The 14,340-nt window shown below is 41.8% G+C and overlaps 1 protein-coding gene across 2 annotated transcripts in view; it reads left to right on the forward strand.

Moving 5' to 3' along the window:
* Window positions 1-14,340, forward strand: part of sema3d (sema domain, immunoglobulin domain (Ig), short basic domain, secreted, (semaphorin) 3D) — a 360,181-nt gene that overhangs the window by 301,728 nt on the left and 44,113 nt on the right. For both annotated transcript variants that reach the window (XM_041202541.1, XM_041202540.1), the window contains 2 exons: window positions 896-960; window positions 4,814-4,950. In XM_041202541.1, the coding sequence (XP_041058475.1) occupies window positions 896-960; window positions 4,814-4,950 (202 nt within the window). The remainder of the gene's footprint in view (window positions 1-895; window positions 961-4,813; window positions 4,951-14,340) is intronic.

Genomic DNA, 14,340 nt, shown 5'->3' on the forward strand with positions numbered 1-14,340 from the left:
GTGAATTGTTAGGACATTAAATGGCCTAAGAGAAACTGATAGAAGCAGAATACATAATTACTCCCAAAAGAAAGTGATTGAATATCTGAAAAAGCAAAATCTAGAAGAGTACAGTAATAGGAAGAAAGTGGATAACTCTTTCAGAGAGCTAGCACAGACATTACAGAGCAAATGGCCCCTTTCTGTGCAATATAATTCTATAAAACATGATTTCACAGCAGGTTGGAGTTAGCCTTTTAATAGTTTGCAATATTTCTTTTTGAAATGGCTCACATATCCTTATTTCATTGTGCCCATAGGATTGAGAGCTGACTGGCAAGTTATCCTACCCCTTTTTACATTGCACATATTCACAACCATTTCACCTTATCAGTATTAATGGTGCTGTAAATATAGGAGACTTATAGACTTATATCTATATATACTTAATAACAAACTTAGGTGAAGGCACATGGCCTGTAGTGGAAAACATTACCAAGGTTGAAATGAGGAGGGCAGACAAGGCAAATTAAGTAGTAGTGATGTGTGATTAAGGTAACAAACTATTTATGCACCATATTTTATGGTAAAATTTTGTTTTTAAGTCAATGTGTAAGTGACCTGCTCCATTCATCATAACTCTGTACAAGCTAGAACACAAGGCAATAGATAAACAGCTATTAATCATTGAAGAATGAGCTAATGAGTCTCTGCAATTTGACACACCATGCTGATGGAGTCACGCCTGGTAATGGAAATGTATTAAAACAGCAGCTCTTATTGTAAATGGGGAGTGAGTTAATAACTGCGAACTGCAAAAGATATTTTGCTTTTGTGATTGTTTTCACCTCTGTTATCTGATCAAAACAAGCTTTTTGCAATGAACATTTCATTGGCATTTATGATGTTTGTACAGGCGGACTAGACGCCAAGATGTGAAGCATGGGGACCCAATAAGTCAGTGTTGGGATCTGGAAGAAAGTAAGTATTTCTACACCTTTTACTGTAGAAGTGGCTTTGTAAGAGTGCTGTGAAGGAGAACCGTCAATAATGTTTGTCAATATGTCAAACCGCAGCAAGAAAGTTTATAGTTTCAGAGCTCACAAGTGTGTACAGGTTGTTTAATTATTCTGAGTAATATTAAATGGTTCAGAATTGAGGAACTGCAATTTATCATCTAACTTCTGTGTCCCTTAATCCCACAGCATAAAAGACATTGTAATGTGGAGCGAGCTCAAACATTGGGAGTTGAGAGTCAGTGAAGCCTGACTTACGTTTATCACTAAAAAGTAATTTAATCAAAATGTATGTCTTGTATGAACTCAGGAACCTTTGTATATACTTGTCATTTACTTAGTCAGAAAAAAAACATTGAAAACTTCTAAAGTTCAGGATTTCTAAATGTAACCTAAGTCAGAAACCCTGATAGTGGAGAGTGCTTCACTAGTAAAGGGGTTTAAGAAAGCTTGTCATTTTCAAAGAGAACTAGACTTGAGGGAAACATGAGAGATGCTTTGAATCCCACAGACTTTAGGAAATTCAGATGGTGATCATGACAGTGTCACAGCTTCAGAGGAAGCTGGAGTGGAGTGGAGCCCATGGACCTCCAACTGCTGCTCTATGCGGCCGATGGATGTGAGTTCATGCTTACAGTTCAGCAATGCCAACCAGCTTGCTCTTTTATAGCGCCTTTCACATAGTAACATGTACCAAGAGACTTTGCAGGAGATTAATCAACGATGAGTTTCTAATCTCCACCAAGCTGATGACAGCCATCTTCTCCTTGGAGGCCATGGGAAATCTGAGTTCTAAACTTTACAATACTTCCTGTAATTGACTACAGTGATGTTAGGAGATGTTTGGGAGTGAGCCACCCCCTGTTTTGCAAAAAGATAGTGATAGGGTTCAACAAAAATGAGAAAATATCTACAATACATAAACTTGCTATTCAGGTATTTCTGACGCAATTTTTCTGTTAGCTACTCAAGTTACCATCGGAGTAAAGCAGATTTGGATATTCGCTAACAATTCTGTTTCTGCCTGAGTTTAATATAAAAAGGAGTGTGGGGCCACACAACGTATTCACATGGAGCTCTGTGGGCATTGCCCCATGTGAGAACACTTTTCTAGTTATCAGAAACATCTGTTTTTTTGTTGCTAAGTCACTTTTTAATCCAATCAAAGGCCAGGAAACAGCTAATATGTAGAATACAGAATGTGGGAAATCTACACAAGTGGTAAAGGAAGCCAAATTCTCTAATCTTCCCTCATGGCTAATCCTCATTACACTTGGGATCTGTCATCTTGAGTTTCCTTTACTTTATGTATGGTAAGCCCTTTTTTGTGGTGTGGTGTGCATGGTATTGTAAGTGTGGTCTGACCAATGTATTATAAAGTCAGCCAGCATTGACGTCAGAATGTGTTCTACCTCCAGTACTTAAACATCCAACAAAACATAACAATATTTTGATCCTTTCATCCAAAGTTCACTCTCTCTTCAAAATTCCCACATTTAAAGGATCAGTGTCATTGTAAAGTTCAAAGAAATATCTCCAGGAACTCAGGAACACATTTTTCCAAAATACCAATGATTTTTTTTTAATATATAATGCCTTTTAATGTAATAAATTATCTCAAGGTGCTTCACAGGAGTGTTATTGAACAAAATTTGATTATTGAGTCACATCAGGAGATATTGGGAAAAATGGCCAAATGTTTGGTTAAAGATGTAGGTTTTAAGGAGGAGGAAGTGGTAGAGAGGTGGAGAGGATTAGGGAGGAAATTCCAGAGCTTAGGGTCCAGGCAGCTGAAGACATTGCCCCAGCTACTGGACAATTACAATAGGGGGTGCACAAGAGGCCAGAACTGGAGGAGTGCAGAGGTTTGGAGGGCTAGAGGATATTAGAGATAGGGGAGAGCAAGACCATGGAGGGTTTAAAAACAATAATGAGAATTTTAAAATCCAGACAATGCTTCACCAGGAGTCAATGTGGATGATGGATAAACAGGATTTGGCACTGGGTTACCAGCAATTGAGCTTTGGCTGAGCTCAATTTTATGGAGAACATCTTACTTCAGGGTAATCATGCTTAGGCGGTGCATTTCATACTGCACCCAACTGCAGAATGAACTTCAATAAATCCACTTTGAGGTCACTGCCTTTGAAAGGAAAGAAAGACTTGTATTTATATAGCACTTTTTCTGACCACTGGACTTCTCAAAGCACTTTGCAGCCAATGAGCTCTTTGAAGTGTGGTCACTGTTGTAATATAGGAAACACAGCAGCCAATTTGCACACAGCAAGCTCCCACAAACAGCAATGATGACCAGATAATCTGTTTTTTGTGAAACTGATCAGGGAATAAATATTGGACAAGACATTAGGGATGAGTTCTCTGCTTTTCTTTGAAATAGTGTCATGGGATTGTTTGCACCCACCCGAACAGGCAGATAGGCTTCAGTTTTGAAAGACAGTACCCCCAACAATGCAACACTCCCTCAGTCAGCCTTGATTTTAGTGCTCACATCCTGGGGTGGGAGTGGAAATTTGTGACTCGGAGGAAAGAATATTAGCAGCAAAATCTGCCTTTGTTACATTTATTAAAATTATGTTTAGAAACAAACTAGTAACAATATATTATTGCACACTTCTTATGGTATAAGATCAGGGCAGCATTACAGCCTTTTTCACAGTCCCAGTCTTTGCTGTTCTCCACTCAAAAGCAATGTTTACAGTGTAGTTAAAGCAATAATCTGTGGAAGATTGTTTGAAAATGTATAACATTTGTGTGTCAAATGCATTTTTTTGTGCTGAACAAGGTGAGGAAATGGGACATATTGAACTTTTGACACCCAGCGACTTGTTTTCTGGCTGCATGTTGACAGGGACTCATTGCCATATGTTCCCAAATCTTGTCTGTGATTACTCAGCAAACACTGCTACTGAGTGAGCTCCAGACCATTAATGTCCCGTCAGAAAATCACCAGGTCCACATGAAGTACTTTCCAGTCAAATATCACAAAGGCTAAACATTAAGTTCTTCTCATATTGCCTCATGGTCTTACTCCTTAACAGGTTTTCCATTTGGATCATCAGCATTTGCATTGAGTGAGACTGACAGACCAGCATAGTTTGATATATAAAGACAAATTATACAATAATTTGCTTCCACGGCTAGCAGGAAACAATCATAATTCCTCATTTATTTTGGTTAAAAAAATATAGTTTAGGATTGATTTCTTCCTGGTTTGTAATTGTTCCTCCTGGTATCAGTTAACACAGAGAAAATTTTAACAGTTGCAGCATCGCTATAAAACAATTCTCATCGCTACAAAACAATTCTCATCACTACAAAACAATTCTCATCGCTACAAAACAATTCTCTCTTTCACAGCATTCCCATATTTCCCTCGCTCAAAGGTGCCAAGGACTGACTGACTGCCCTTGACTGAAATCATCTAACTCGGCTCAAGCAGTGTGTGAACTGCATATCTCACTGGAATCAATGGCTCACTGACACAGCAGGCAATGAATACATTGACTGGGTCAAATTCCTGGAACTCCCTGCCTAACAGCACTGTGAGTGTATCTACACCTGACAGACTGCAGCGCTTTAAGGAGATGGTTCACCACCAACTTCTCAGGGGGTAAACAGGGATAGATAGACAATAAAAATTTGTGTTGCCAGCAACCCCCAAAAGCCCAAAGGTATAAAATAATGCACCATGACAGCTGTTATTCAACTTGCACTTGCAATAAAGAATGTTATTTGTTTCAACCACTGTAGCCCTACTTTGCAAAACTTGCGCTGATGTCAAAGTTTATGTTTGATAGGTATGAGCAATGAAGCTGAAGAGAAGCTGATTTTTGGCATTGAATTTAACTCTACTTTCCTGGAATGCATCCCCAAATCCCAGCAAGCATCCATACAGTGGTTTGTACTGCGATCCCGGGATGAACATCGTGAGGAGGTAAGTTATGCGAGTGCTGGGTTATTTGTTTTCAGTGCTAATACTAAGTGAAAATTTGCCTTTTGTCTGCACAATATTCCGAAAGAGGCCATTTTCTGAACAAACTGTGAATGGAGGTCTGAAGGGAGACAAGGAGTATGGAGTGTGCTAAGGGATATGAATGAAGAGACAATGTCAGAAGTCCTAGGTCAAGTTTTGTGAATAACGTTGCTGAAACAAACAGTGAGTTAATCCTTTGAGGTGTTGATGAAATATGCGTCAGTCATGGGGTTTCTGATGCCACAAGTGAATGATCTCCAACTCGATGGGGGTGAAGTTTAAGTTGGTACAGAATGGGCAGTAGTGGATTTCCCTGCCTGCCTCACTTTTCCAAAGGGACATTGAGTGGGCTGTATAATGGGCGATTGATCAGCCAGTACTCGTTTTCCCACAATGCTGGAGTTCAAAGTCAGCCCTGATGCGCCAGGGCCAGATAAACTGAAATTTTACTATGCGTGTTTTAGCAAACAGCCTTTCATGTACCAGCTTACTATGATATATGTGAGAAATCAGCCAGCATCTCTCTGTATTCTTACCTTATATTGGATAATAGGTAACGACAGGTTAATGTATTTTTCCACAGCAACAATTTGGCGCTACCAGTGACACCGTAAACATGTGGAGGTACATGTGCAAAGGTTAAGCGACAAGCTGACGGAATGCAACAGCTGGCCGTTTGATACTACCAGCAGGAGGCCTAGTCATTCTAAGGACCAAGCTGCATCAGCATTTGCCAAGTGAGCTGCAAGGAGAAATGAAGCTTCTCCCTGGCAGTGCCTCAGCTCCACATTGGAAGAAACTAGGCCTGCAAGGGGAATCCAACCTTGTAAGGATTGAGGGGCCTAAAGTAACAAGTCAGAGGCTGGGAATCCTGTGACGAGTAACTCACCTCCTGACTCCCCAAAGCCTGTCCACGATCTACAAGGCACAAGTCAGGAGTGTGATGGAATATTCCCCACTTGCCTGGATGAGTGCAGCTCCAACAACACTCAAGAGGCTGGACACCATCCAGGATGAAGCAGCCCGCTTGATTGGCACCCGATCCACCAACATACAGTGGCAGCAGTGTGTACCATCCACAAGATGCACAGCACCTTCCAAACCCACAACTGATACCATCTAAAAGGACAAGGGCAGCAGATGGAGGGGAATTTTCAGGTGGTGGTGTACCCATCTAAGTCACTCAGCATCAGTTTCACTGTCGCTGGGTCAAAATCCTGGAACTCCCTTCCTAACAGCACTGTGGGTGTACCTACACCACAGGGACTGTAGCGGTTCAAGAAGGCAGCTCACCACCACCTTCTCAAGGGCAACTAGGGATGGGCAATAAGTGCTGGCCCAGCCAGTGAAGCCCACATCCCGTTAATGAATAAAGGAAAGGCTGCTTTTGTAGATTCCAGAGGAATGCTGCTGCTCAACTGGCCTTACAAAAATACAGTGAGATCCTTTTTGACTGGACTGTCAGCTAATGCTGGGCGAGTGTGCACAGCACATACATCACCCAGTATTGCCCGCGAATGACAACTGGGCTCTATGTATATCACCCGATCTCAATTTGCATCCTAAAAGGACTTAGCGCTTGACTTGAGGCAATCCAGCCACCCCCAGGTTAGGTCCAGTCTCCTTTTGCTGATAGAGGAAATGGGGCAGACAGTCATTTCCAGCTATCTCAGGGAACTACCACCCCATTCTCACCCACCACTACCCCGACACTCCCCGAAACCAATCTACTAGAACTGTAATAGAAACAGAAAGTGCTGGAAAAACTCAGCAGGTCAGGCAGCATCTGTGGAGGGAGAAACAGAGTTAATGTTTCGAGTCCAATATGACTCTTCTTTGGAATTCTTTTTGCTTTTATTTTGTTATTTTATCCTTCAAGAAAAGTGGCATTTTACACCAGCTCCAATTCACTGGAGTTATTTAGGTTCCACAGTTAGAAGGACAAAGGTAACATTGTGATTGGTACCTCTGAATGTACTGTATATACCATTTACATTAGCATTCTCATGCACAATTAAATCTTATTGGTATATAAACACAGAAGTATTTCAATCTGGCACTTCAAAGCTGCTTTGAATTATCTGCTTTAAGTGTTTATGCACATGTTCAATGTGCTTTCTTCATGTTCATTTAAAAGCTGCTTTGATGTTGTGTAAACACTGTTTTTCTCAAGGACTGAGATGACCACTGTTACCTGTAGGGCACATTTCCCCCACTCTTGATTTATGAGCTTTCAGATTTTTCTGCCTCAACTAAAGGCCCTCACCACCTGAAATCTCTTCATGTGATCAAAGCAACTCTGATTGATTTGCACTGGTTTAGTCTGAGACTCGGAGACATCTGTGAAATGGCTACTCATCTAAACCAAGCTTCATTTACTGCCATTATCCAGAAACCATTGTAACTAATTGTTCAGAATAGAAATTCATCCAGAGACTGATAAGAATGTGGAACTCACTACAACGTGATGTAGTCACGAGAAACTAAATAAGGATATGAGAGAGAAAGGAATAGAAGGGTATGCAGAAAGTGTGGAATGAAACAGGGTGGGAGGAGACGCGTGTCGAGCATAAACACTAGCATTGTCCAGTTGGGCTGAATAACCTGTTTCTGTTCCATGATTTCTATGCGGAATGATGGGGAAGATAGCGCAAAGTCACAACTCAGGGAGCAAAAATCACCCAGATCAATGGCAGTTCTGCATGTGTAGCTGGTCAAGAGAGGGGCTGACAGAGGACTAAGAGTCATCACCATTGGCTGCCCCTCAATTTGAGGATGAAACCCTCTCAGGGTCGTGAGTTTCTGCCATAGGTCTTCATGTGACTGAACAGGCCGATTCACAACCCACAGGTAGTTGAGTACATGAGGCAGGATGTCCCATGGGGCAGTGGGATCTGGAGTGCAGGATTTGCTTCCTTTTCTTTCCCTCTGATGCTCTGCCTCCTCATTAAGACATTGTGATCCAAAACTTGATGGACAATTGTTGCCATTTTGAACGATTGGTAACAAGCTCCTCCCAGCCATTAATGTCAACACTGCCACACTTCAAAGTGAGTTTCAGAATGCATTTGTAGTGTTTTCTTTGTCTTCCCCTAGAGCAATGGCCATTTGAGAGTTGAGAAAACAGCACCTGGTGGGGAAAATGGTTTTGGCCCCCTGGACACTGTGCCCAGCCCATTGAAGTTGATTTTGCAGTTTTGCCTGAATGCTTGTGGAGCTGGCTTCAAGAAGGACACTTTTTTTATTGTTTATTCACGGGATGTGGGCTTCGCTGGCTGGGCCAGCATTTATTACCTATCCCTAATTGCCCTTGAGAAGGTGGTGGTGAGCTGCCTTCTTGAACCACTGCAATCCATGCATTTGTCTAAAGGCCCTCCAATTGAATCCACAGGATGCAGCGGAGATATTGCTGATGGAACTTCTCTAACGCTATTCTGTACCACTGATACACAGCCCATGTCTCACTGCAGTGCAGGAATGTGGTGTCGACAACTATTCTGTACGATTGGACTTTTGTTTACTTGCAGAGTTCTTTGATGTCAAACATTCATGGCATCACTTTGTAGAATGCTGAGCTGGTGCAGCTGATCTAGTGTTGGGTCTCCTCGTCAATGTCATCTACAAGTATTTAAACAGGAAAAGAGTAATGAAAGCTAGTGTTGGTCCTTTAGAGACTGAGTTTAGGGAATTGATAATGGAAAACAAGGAAATGGTGGAGACATTGAACAGATATTTTGTCTTTGTCTTCACTGTGAAAGACTTAGAAACTTCCCAAAGATGCTTGAAAATCAAGAAATGCATGGGAGGAAAAAACTTAAAACAGTCACCATCACTAGGGTAAAGGTGCTGGGAAAACTATTAGACCTAAAAGCAGACAGATCCCCAGGACCTGATGGCCTGTATCCTAGGGCCTGAAAAGAACCGGCTGCAGAGATAGCATCAATTATAATCTTCCAAAATTCCTTAGATTCTGGAAGGGTCCCAGTGGGTTGGAAAATAGCTAATGTAACACCTTTACCCATGAAAGACGGGAGACAGAAATTGGAGACCACGAGTCAGTTAGCTTAACATTGGTCATCGGGAAATTGCTAGAGTCCATTATTAAGAAGCTTATAGCAGGACACTTAGAAAATCGTAATGGGACCTGGCAGGGTCAACATGGCCTTGTAAAAGGGAAATCATGTTCAACTAATTTATTAATGTTTTGAAGAAGCAGCAAGGTGGACAAAGGGGAACTTGTAGATGTGGTGTACTTTGGTTCCCAAAAGACATTTGATAAGGTGCCATAACAAATGTTACTACACAAGGTAAGAGCTCAGGGTGTAGGGGGTAACATATTAGCATGGATAAAGGATTTTTTAGCTAGCAGGAAGCAGGAAATAGGGATAAATGGGTCTTTTTCGGGTTGGCAAGCTGTGAAAACGGAGTTCCTCAGGGATCAGCGCTGGGGCCTCCATAATTTACAATGTATATCAATGATGTATCTCGATGGGCCAAAGGGCCTCCTCTGCACTGTGTGATTCTGCGATTCTGTGATTTGGATGAAGAGACCAAATGTATGGTAGCTAAATTTGCCGATGACACCAAAAAAGATAGGAATGTAAGTTGCCAAGAGGAGGTAGAGAGTCTGCAAAAGAAATACAGGCAGATTAAGTGAGTGGCAGAAGTTTGACAGATGGAGTATAATGTGGGAAAATGTGAACTTGTCCACTTTGGCAGGAAGAATAGAAAAGCAGCAAATTATTTAATTGGAGAGTGATTGCAGAACTCGCTGGTACACAGGGATATGGGTGTCCTATTCCATGAATCACAATAAGTTAGTATATGGATACAGCAAATGATTAGAAGGCCAAATGGGAGGAGAATAGAGTATAAAAGTAGGGATGGAGATGAGAATTTTTTTCTCACTGAGGGTAGTTAGTCTTGGAATTCCTTTCCCCAGGGAGCAGTGAAGGCTGGGTTATTGAATTTATTCAAGGCTGAGTTAAACAGATTTTTGATAAACAAGGGAGTCAAGGATTATGGCAGCCAGACAGAAAAGTGAAGTTGAGACACAACCAGATCAACCATGATATATTGAATGGCGGAGCAAGCTTGAAGAGCCGAATGGCCCACTCCTGCTCCTAAGTCCTGTGTTCCCATTTTCCGATAGTGGCCTTTTGAGAGAGATGGCTGCCAAAGTATGGGAAGTGCTCAACATATTCAAGAGTCTTTCCTTCAGCATGTATGGAAGGAGGAATATTTGGCAGACTAGGTGTGGGTTAATATGGACTAGGTGTGGGTTAATATGAGTTTTGTTTTGGCAACATTCAAGGACAGATCGAATTTCTTGTCAGGAGAATTGCAGTAGCTTGCAAATCTGGTCCAGAGTGGGCAATGACACTGCAGTCATTACCACACTATAGGTCATGTATGTCTATGGTGGCCAGTTTAGTCTTGGCAAGGAAGTGACTGAAGTTAAAGAGTTTTCCATCTGGACTGTATTCAGAGGGCAGTTGATCTTTGATGAGGTGAATCGTCATTCTCAGGTAGATTATAAATAGTATGGGGGTGATCAAACAGCCTTGCTTGACACTGGTCTAGATTTTGAAGGCATCTGTTACAGATCTCCCACTCAAGGCAATTGTAGTCATGTTATCATGAGGCAATTACCGGATTGTGATGAACTTTCTTGGATATCCAAACTTTTGAAGCACAATCCACAGAGCCTCGTGATTTATCGAGGCAAAAGCTTTGGTCACATTGATGAATGTAATGAAGAGTTCCTGGTGCTCTTTGACATTTTTCTTGCATTTGTCTAGTGACAATGACCATGTCAGAGGTTCCTCTGGAAGGTCTAAAGCCACACTCTGTCTCTGGGAGGATTTCTCAGCTGCAGGAAGTAGGTGATTGAGGAGAATATGTGACAGGATTTTCTCTCTTCAGAATGAGAGGGAAATATCTCGATAGCTTGCACAGCTTGATTTATCTCCTTTCTTGAAGATCATCATATTCCTGAAATTAGGGTGGGGGTGATGGTGGTGGGACAGGAGTTCCTTTTCCTCCCAAATCTGTAGGATGACTGCACGGTGTCTTGATGTGAGCAAAAGTCCACCAACTTTGTAGACCTCAGTCGGAGGATCGTTGAGGCTACAGGCTTTGTTGTTTTTAATCCATTTGATGAGTAGGTTGTCAGTGACGAGAGCAGGTTCCAGGTAATTATCATCACAGGAGGTAATACAAAGAACAAAGACAGATTCTAACTGAGAAAGAGAGAAAGTAGAGATGAAATACTTTAAAATATAGCCTTACTGTGGATGCAGTTATTATTAAACTACATATGCCAAGGCATGAGTAAATAATGGAAATATTGTCACACTCAAATGGGATTATCAGGGTTTGAGAGCAACTGGCTGCATCCAAACCATTCTGGTATGGTTTAAATTTTAATATTATGTCTTGAACATATGACTGCGCATATGGAGTTATTAAGGCTGATTTTGTTATGGACCAGCTCACCCAAATGTATTGTACCAGCCCAGCACTGGGAGCATCTTAATTCTTGTCCTGGACCATTTAAATAGTCCAGGAATGACCCCATAGCAGAGCTGGCAGTCCAGGTCTCTGGCCCTTTTTCTTGATCCCCTATACCTACAATGTGCTCAGTTCCTGATACAAAGATAACCACTGCTTTAGGTTCTTATGAAATGTGTGAATACCATTAAAAAATTAATTTCAGAATTGGAGGAAAACACAATCCCAATATTAACAGGCAAGGGGAGTGCGTCAAGAGAGTGTAGAGCAGGGCAAGGGTGCATGGGAAGAAGGGAGGGAAGGGGATGTGGGGGAATAGATGGGAAAGAGAGGTGAGTGTGCTTGGGTGGCCGAGGAGGAGCTGGGGGAATGTGTAGAGTGATGGCACAGCCTAAGGGAAAGCAGGAAAGGCTGGGGATATGGATGCCCTGCCGACCATAGTGACAGGAACTCATTTAACCTGCCTCAGCCTCCCAGCTCACAGCTGGCCTGATTGACAGCCTGGGCAGCTGGATGAGGCAGGGCTGGTGCTGCAAGCAACAGGGCTCGTAGACAGGATCCCACTGGACTGCTGGTCCCCAACTGTCAGCGGGAGGTCCTGCTACAACCATGGAGAGACAGCCTTCTGGCCTCAATCACATGCTCTCCTGCTCAGAGGAGCAGTTAATGTGGGAATGCTGTGGGAAGGAAGTGAAAGCAGAAGCCAAAGGGCTGAATGACGCTTGTTATTTTCATCACCAGTAAGTGGGAGTCAGTTAAAATCAGGGCCAATCTCTCTGCAAACCAAGATCTCGATAATTGTGCAGTTCAAGCTTTTTGTCTTTTAAGTATTTGGTTGAGTTTGCCTGGAATTCCCTGAAGGGTGAGTGTTGGACCTAAACAAGCTGGTCCTGAATATTAAAACTAATTTAATATTGATAGGTCCAGATGTGCCATTTTTGAAACTTCTAATGTCTTGAAACAGCCACAAGGCAGAAAACAGAGGTGCCAACCCTGGAAACAGGACTAGATTTCCGATATGAACCCTACCCAGCATACATTTAACTTGACAGAGGCACCAGTCAAAGCATTTGCAGGGTGTAACTATGTGGCGATAATGTTACTGGACGAGTAATCCAGAGGCCTAGATTAATGCTCCAGAGACATGATTTCAAATCCCACCACAACAGCTGAGGAACTTAATTTTAGTTAATTAGAAAAGTGTGGAATCAGTCATGGTGACCATGACCATAGGTCATTGTAAAAATCCACCTGGTTCACTGGTGTTCTTTAGGGAAGGAAATCTGCTGTGCTTGCCCAGCCTGGCAGTGACTCCAGACCAACAGCACTGTGATTGACTCTGAAATGTGGTAGCCCTCTGGAATGGCCCAGCAAACCTTTCAGTTATAAAGTGATGGGCAATAAATGCTGGCCTTGCTGGCAACCACCACATCCTGTGAATTCTTATTTTTTTTAAATATTCATTCACGGGATGTGAGCGTCACTGGCTAGGCCAGCATTTATTGCCCATCCCTAATTGCCCTTGTTCAGAGGGCATTCAAGAGTCAATCACATTGTTGTGGCAACAAAACTCAACGGGACTGACAACATCTGTGGGGAGAGAAACAGAGTTGATGTTTCAAGCCTGTATTGACCCTCCTTCAGAGCTACATTGTTGTGGGGTTTTTTAAAAACCCTAATGACTTTTAATTCCAGATTTTTATTGAATTTAAATTCCACTATCAGCCATGGCAAGATTTGAACCCAGGCCCCACAGTGTTAGCCCAGGCTGTTGGATTACCAGTCCAGTGACAATACCACTACGCCATTGCTGCCCTTGACTGAATATCATTACTAACATTGTTCCTGACATAGCCTCGCCTTGTCCCTGAGAATATACTGTATTGCTAATCTTTATTAAGATCATAAAAAGATAACACTTCTGATAGAAGCCAATATTTTAATAGGTGCTCAAATTTCCAGTATTACAAATTTTTGCAAAGACTCTATCCAAAAAGGACAGACTGTTCTGGCTCTCAGAAGACATGTGAAATGCGTTTTGTCCACCACACAGATTATAAAAGTGTTCCAAAGCCTGTGAGTGAAGTTACGGCCATATTATTAGTGCTTCCAATGAAAATCTTTTTACACGCTAGAATTGCTGTTTCCTGTCCATAGTGTAGCACAAGTCTCTTAAAGGCACTTCTCCTTTAGAAGTAAGATCCTTCATGATATCAAAGGTAGAAATTAATTACAATTACAGAGAAATTACTGTAGAGTGAATCTGGAAATCAACCCTCCATCAGTGCAACAGCAATGTCAGTGAATCAGGCTTTGCAACTTCAGTACACTGCCTCATTTATTGCCATTTACTTTTCCCTGGAGCTGGATTTATTTTCTCACCTTGACTGATTCAATTTCTGTTTGAGGCCCAAAGTAAACGTTATTGCAGGGCTGATTAACCATATTAGTGTTACTGAGGCTGCAACACCCTATAACAATGAATTCACCCGAGATGAAAAACTGCAGTGATTAACATTTCTATCATCAAATTTTTCACTTTTTAATGTTCTGATTTCTTAAAGTAGGAAACATTCTTGATAAAATGATAGCAGAAAATGCGGGAAAAAACTAATCAGGTTTGGTAACTGTTGGGAAAGAAACAGAATTAGCATTTCAGTTTGATGTTGATGTAAGGTCATAAGAGCTGAAAAGCCAACTCTGTTTTCTACCAGATTCTGCTGAGTATTTGTAGCATTTTCTGTTCTTATTTGTTTTCAAACCACAATGTGCTTCAAGGGTGCAAACACGTGAATCACTTTATGCATTGCTGAATCAACTATTCAGTGACATGGTCAG

The sequence above is a fragment of the Carcharodon carcharias genome, chromosome 13 (genome assembly GCF_017639515.1).
Source record: "Carcharodon carcharias isolate sCarCar2 chromosome 13, sCarCar2.pri, whole genome shotgun sequence".
In the NCBI taxonomy this organism is placed as follows: Eukaryota; Metazoa; Chordata; class Chondrichthyes; order Lamniformes; family Lamnidae; genus Carcharodon; species Carcharodon carcharias.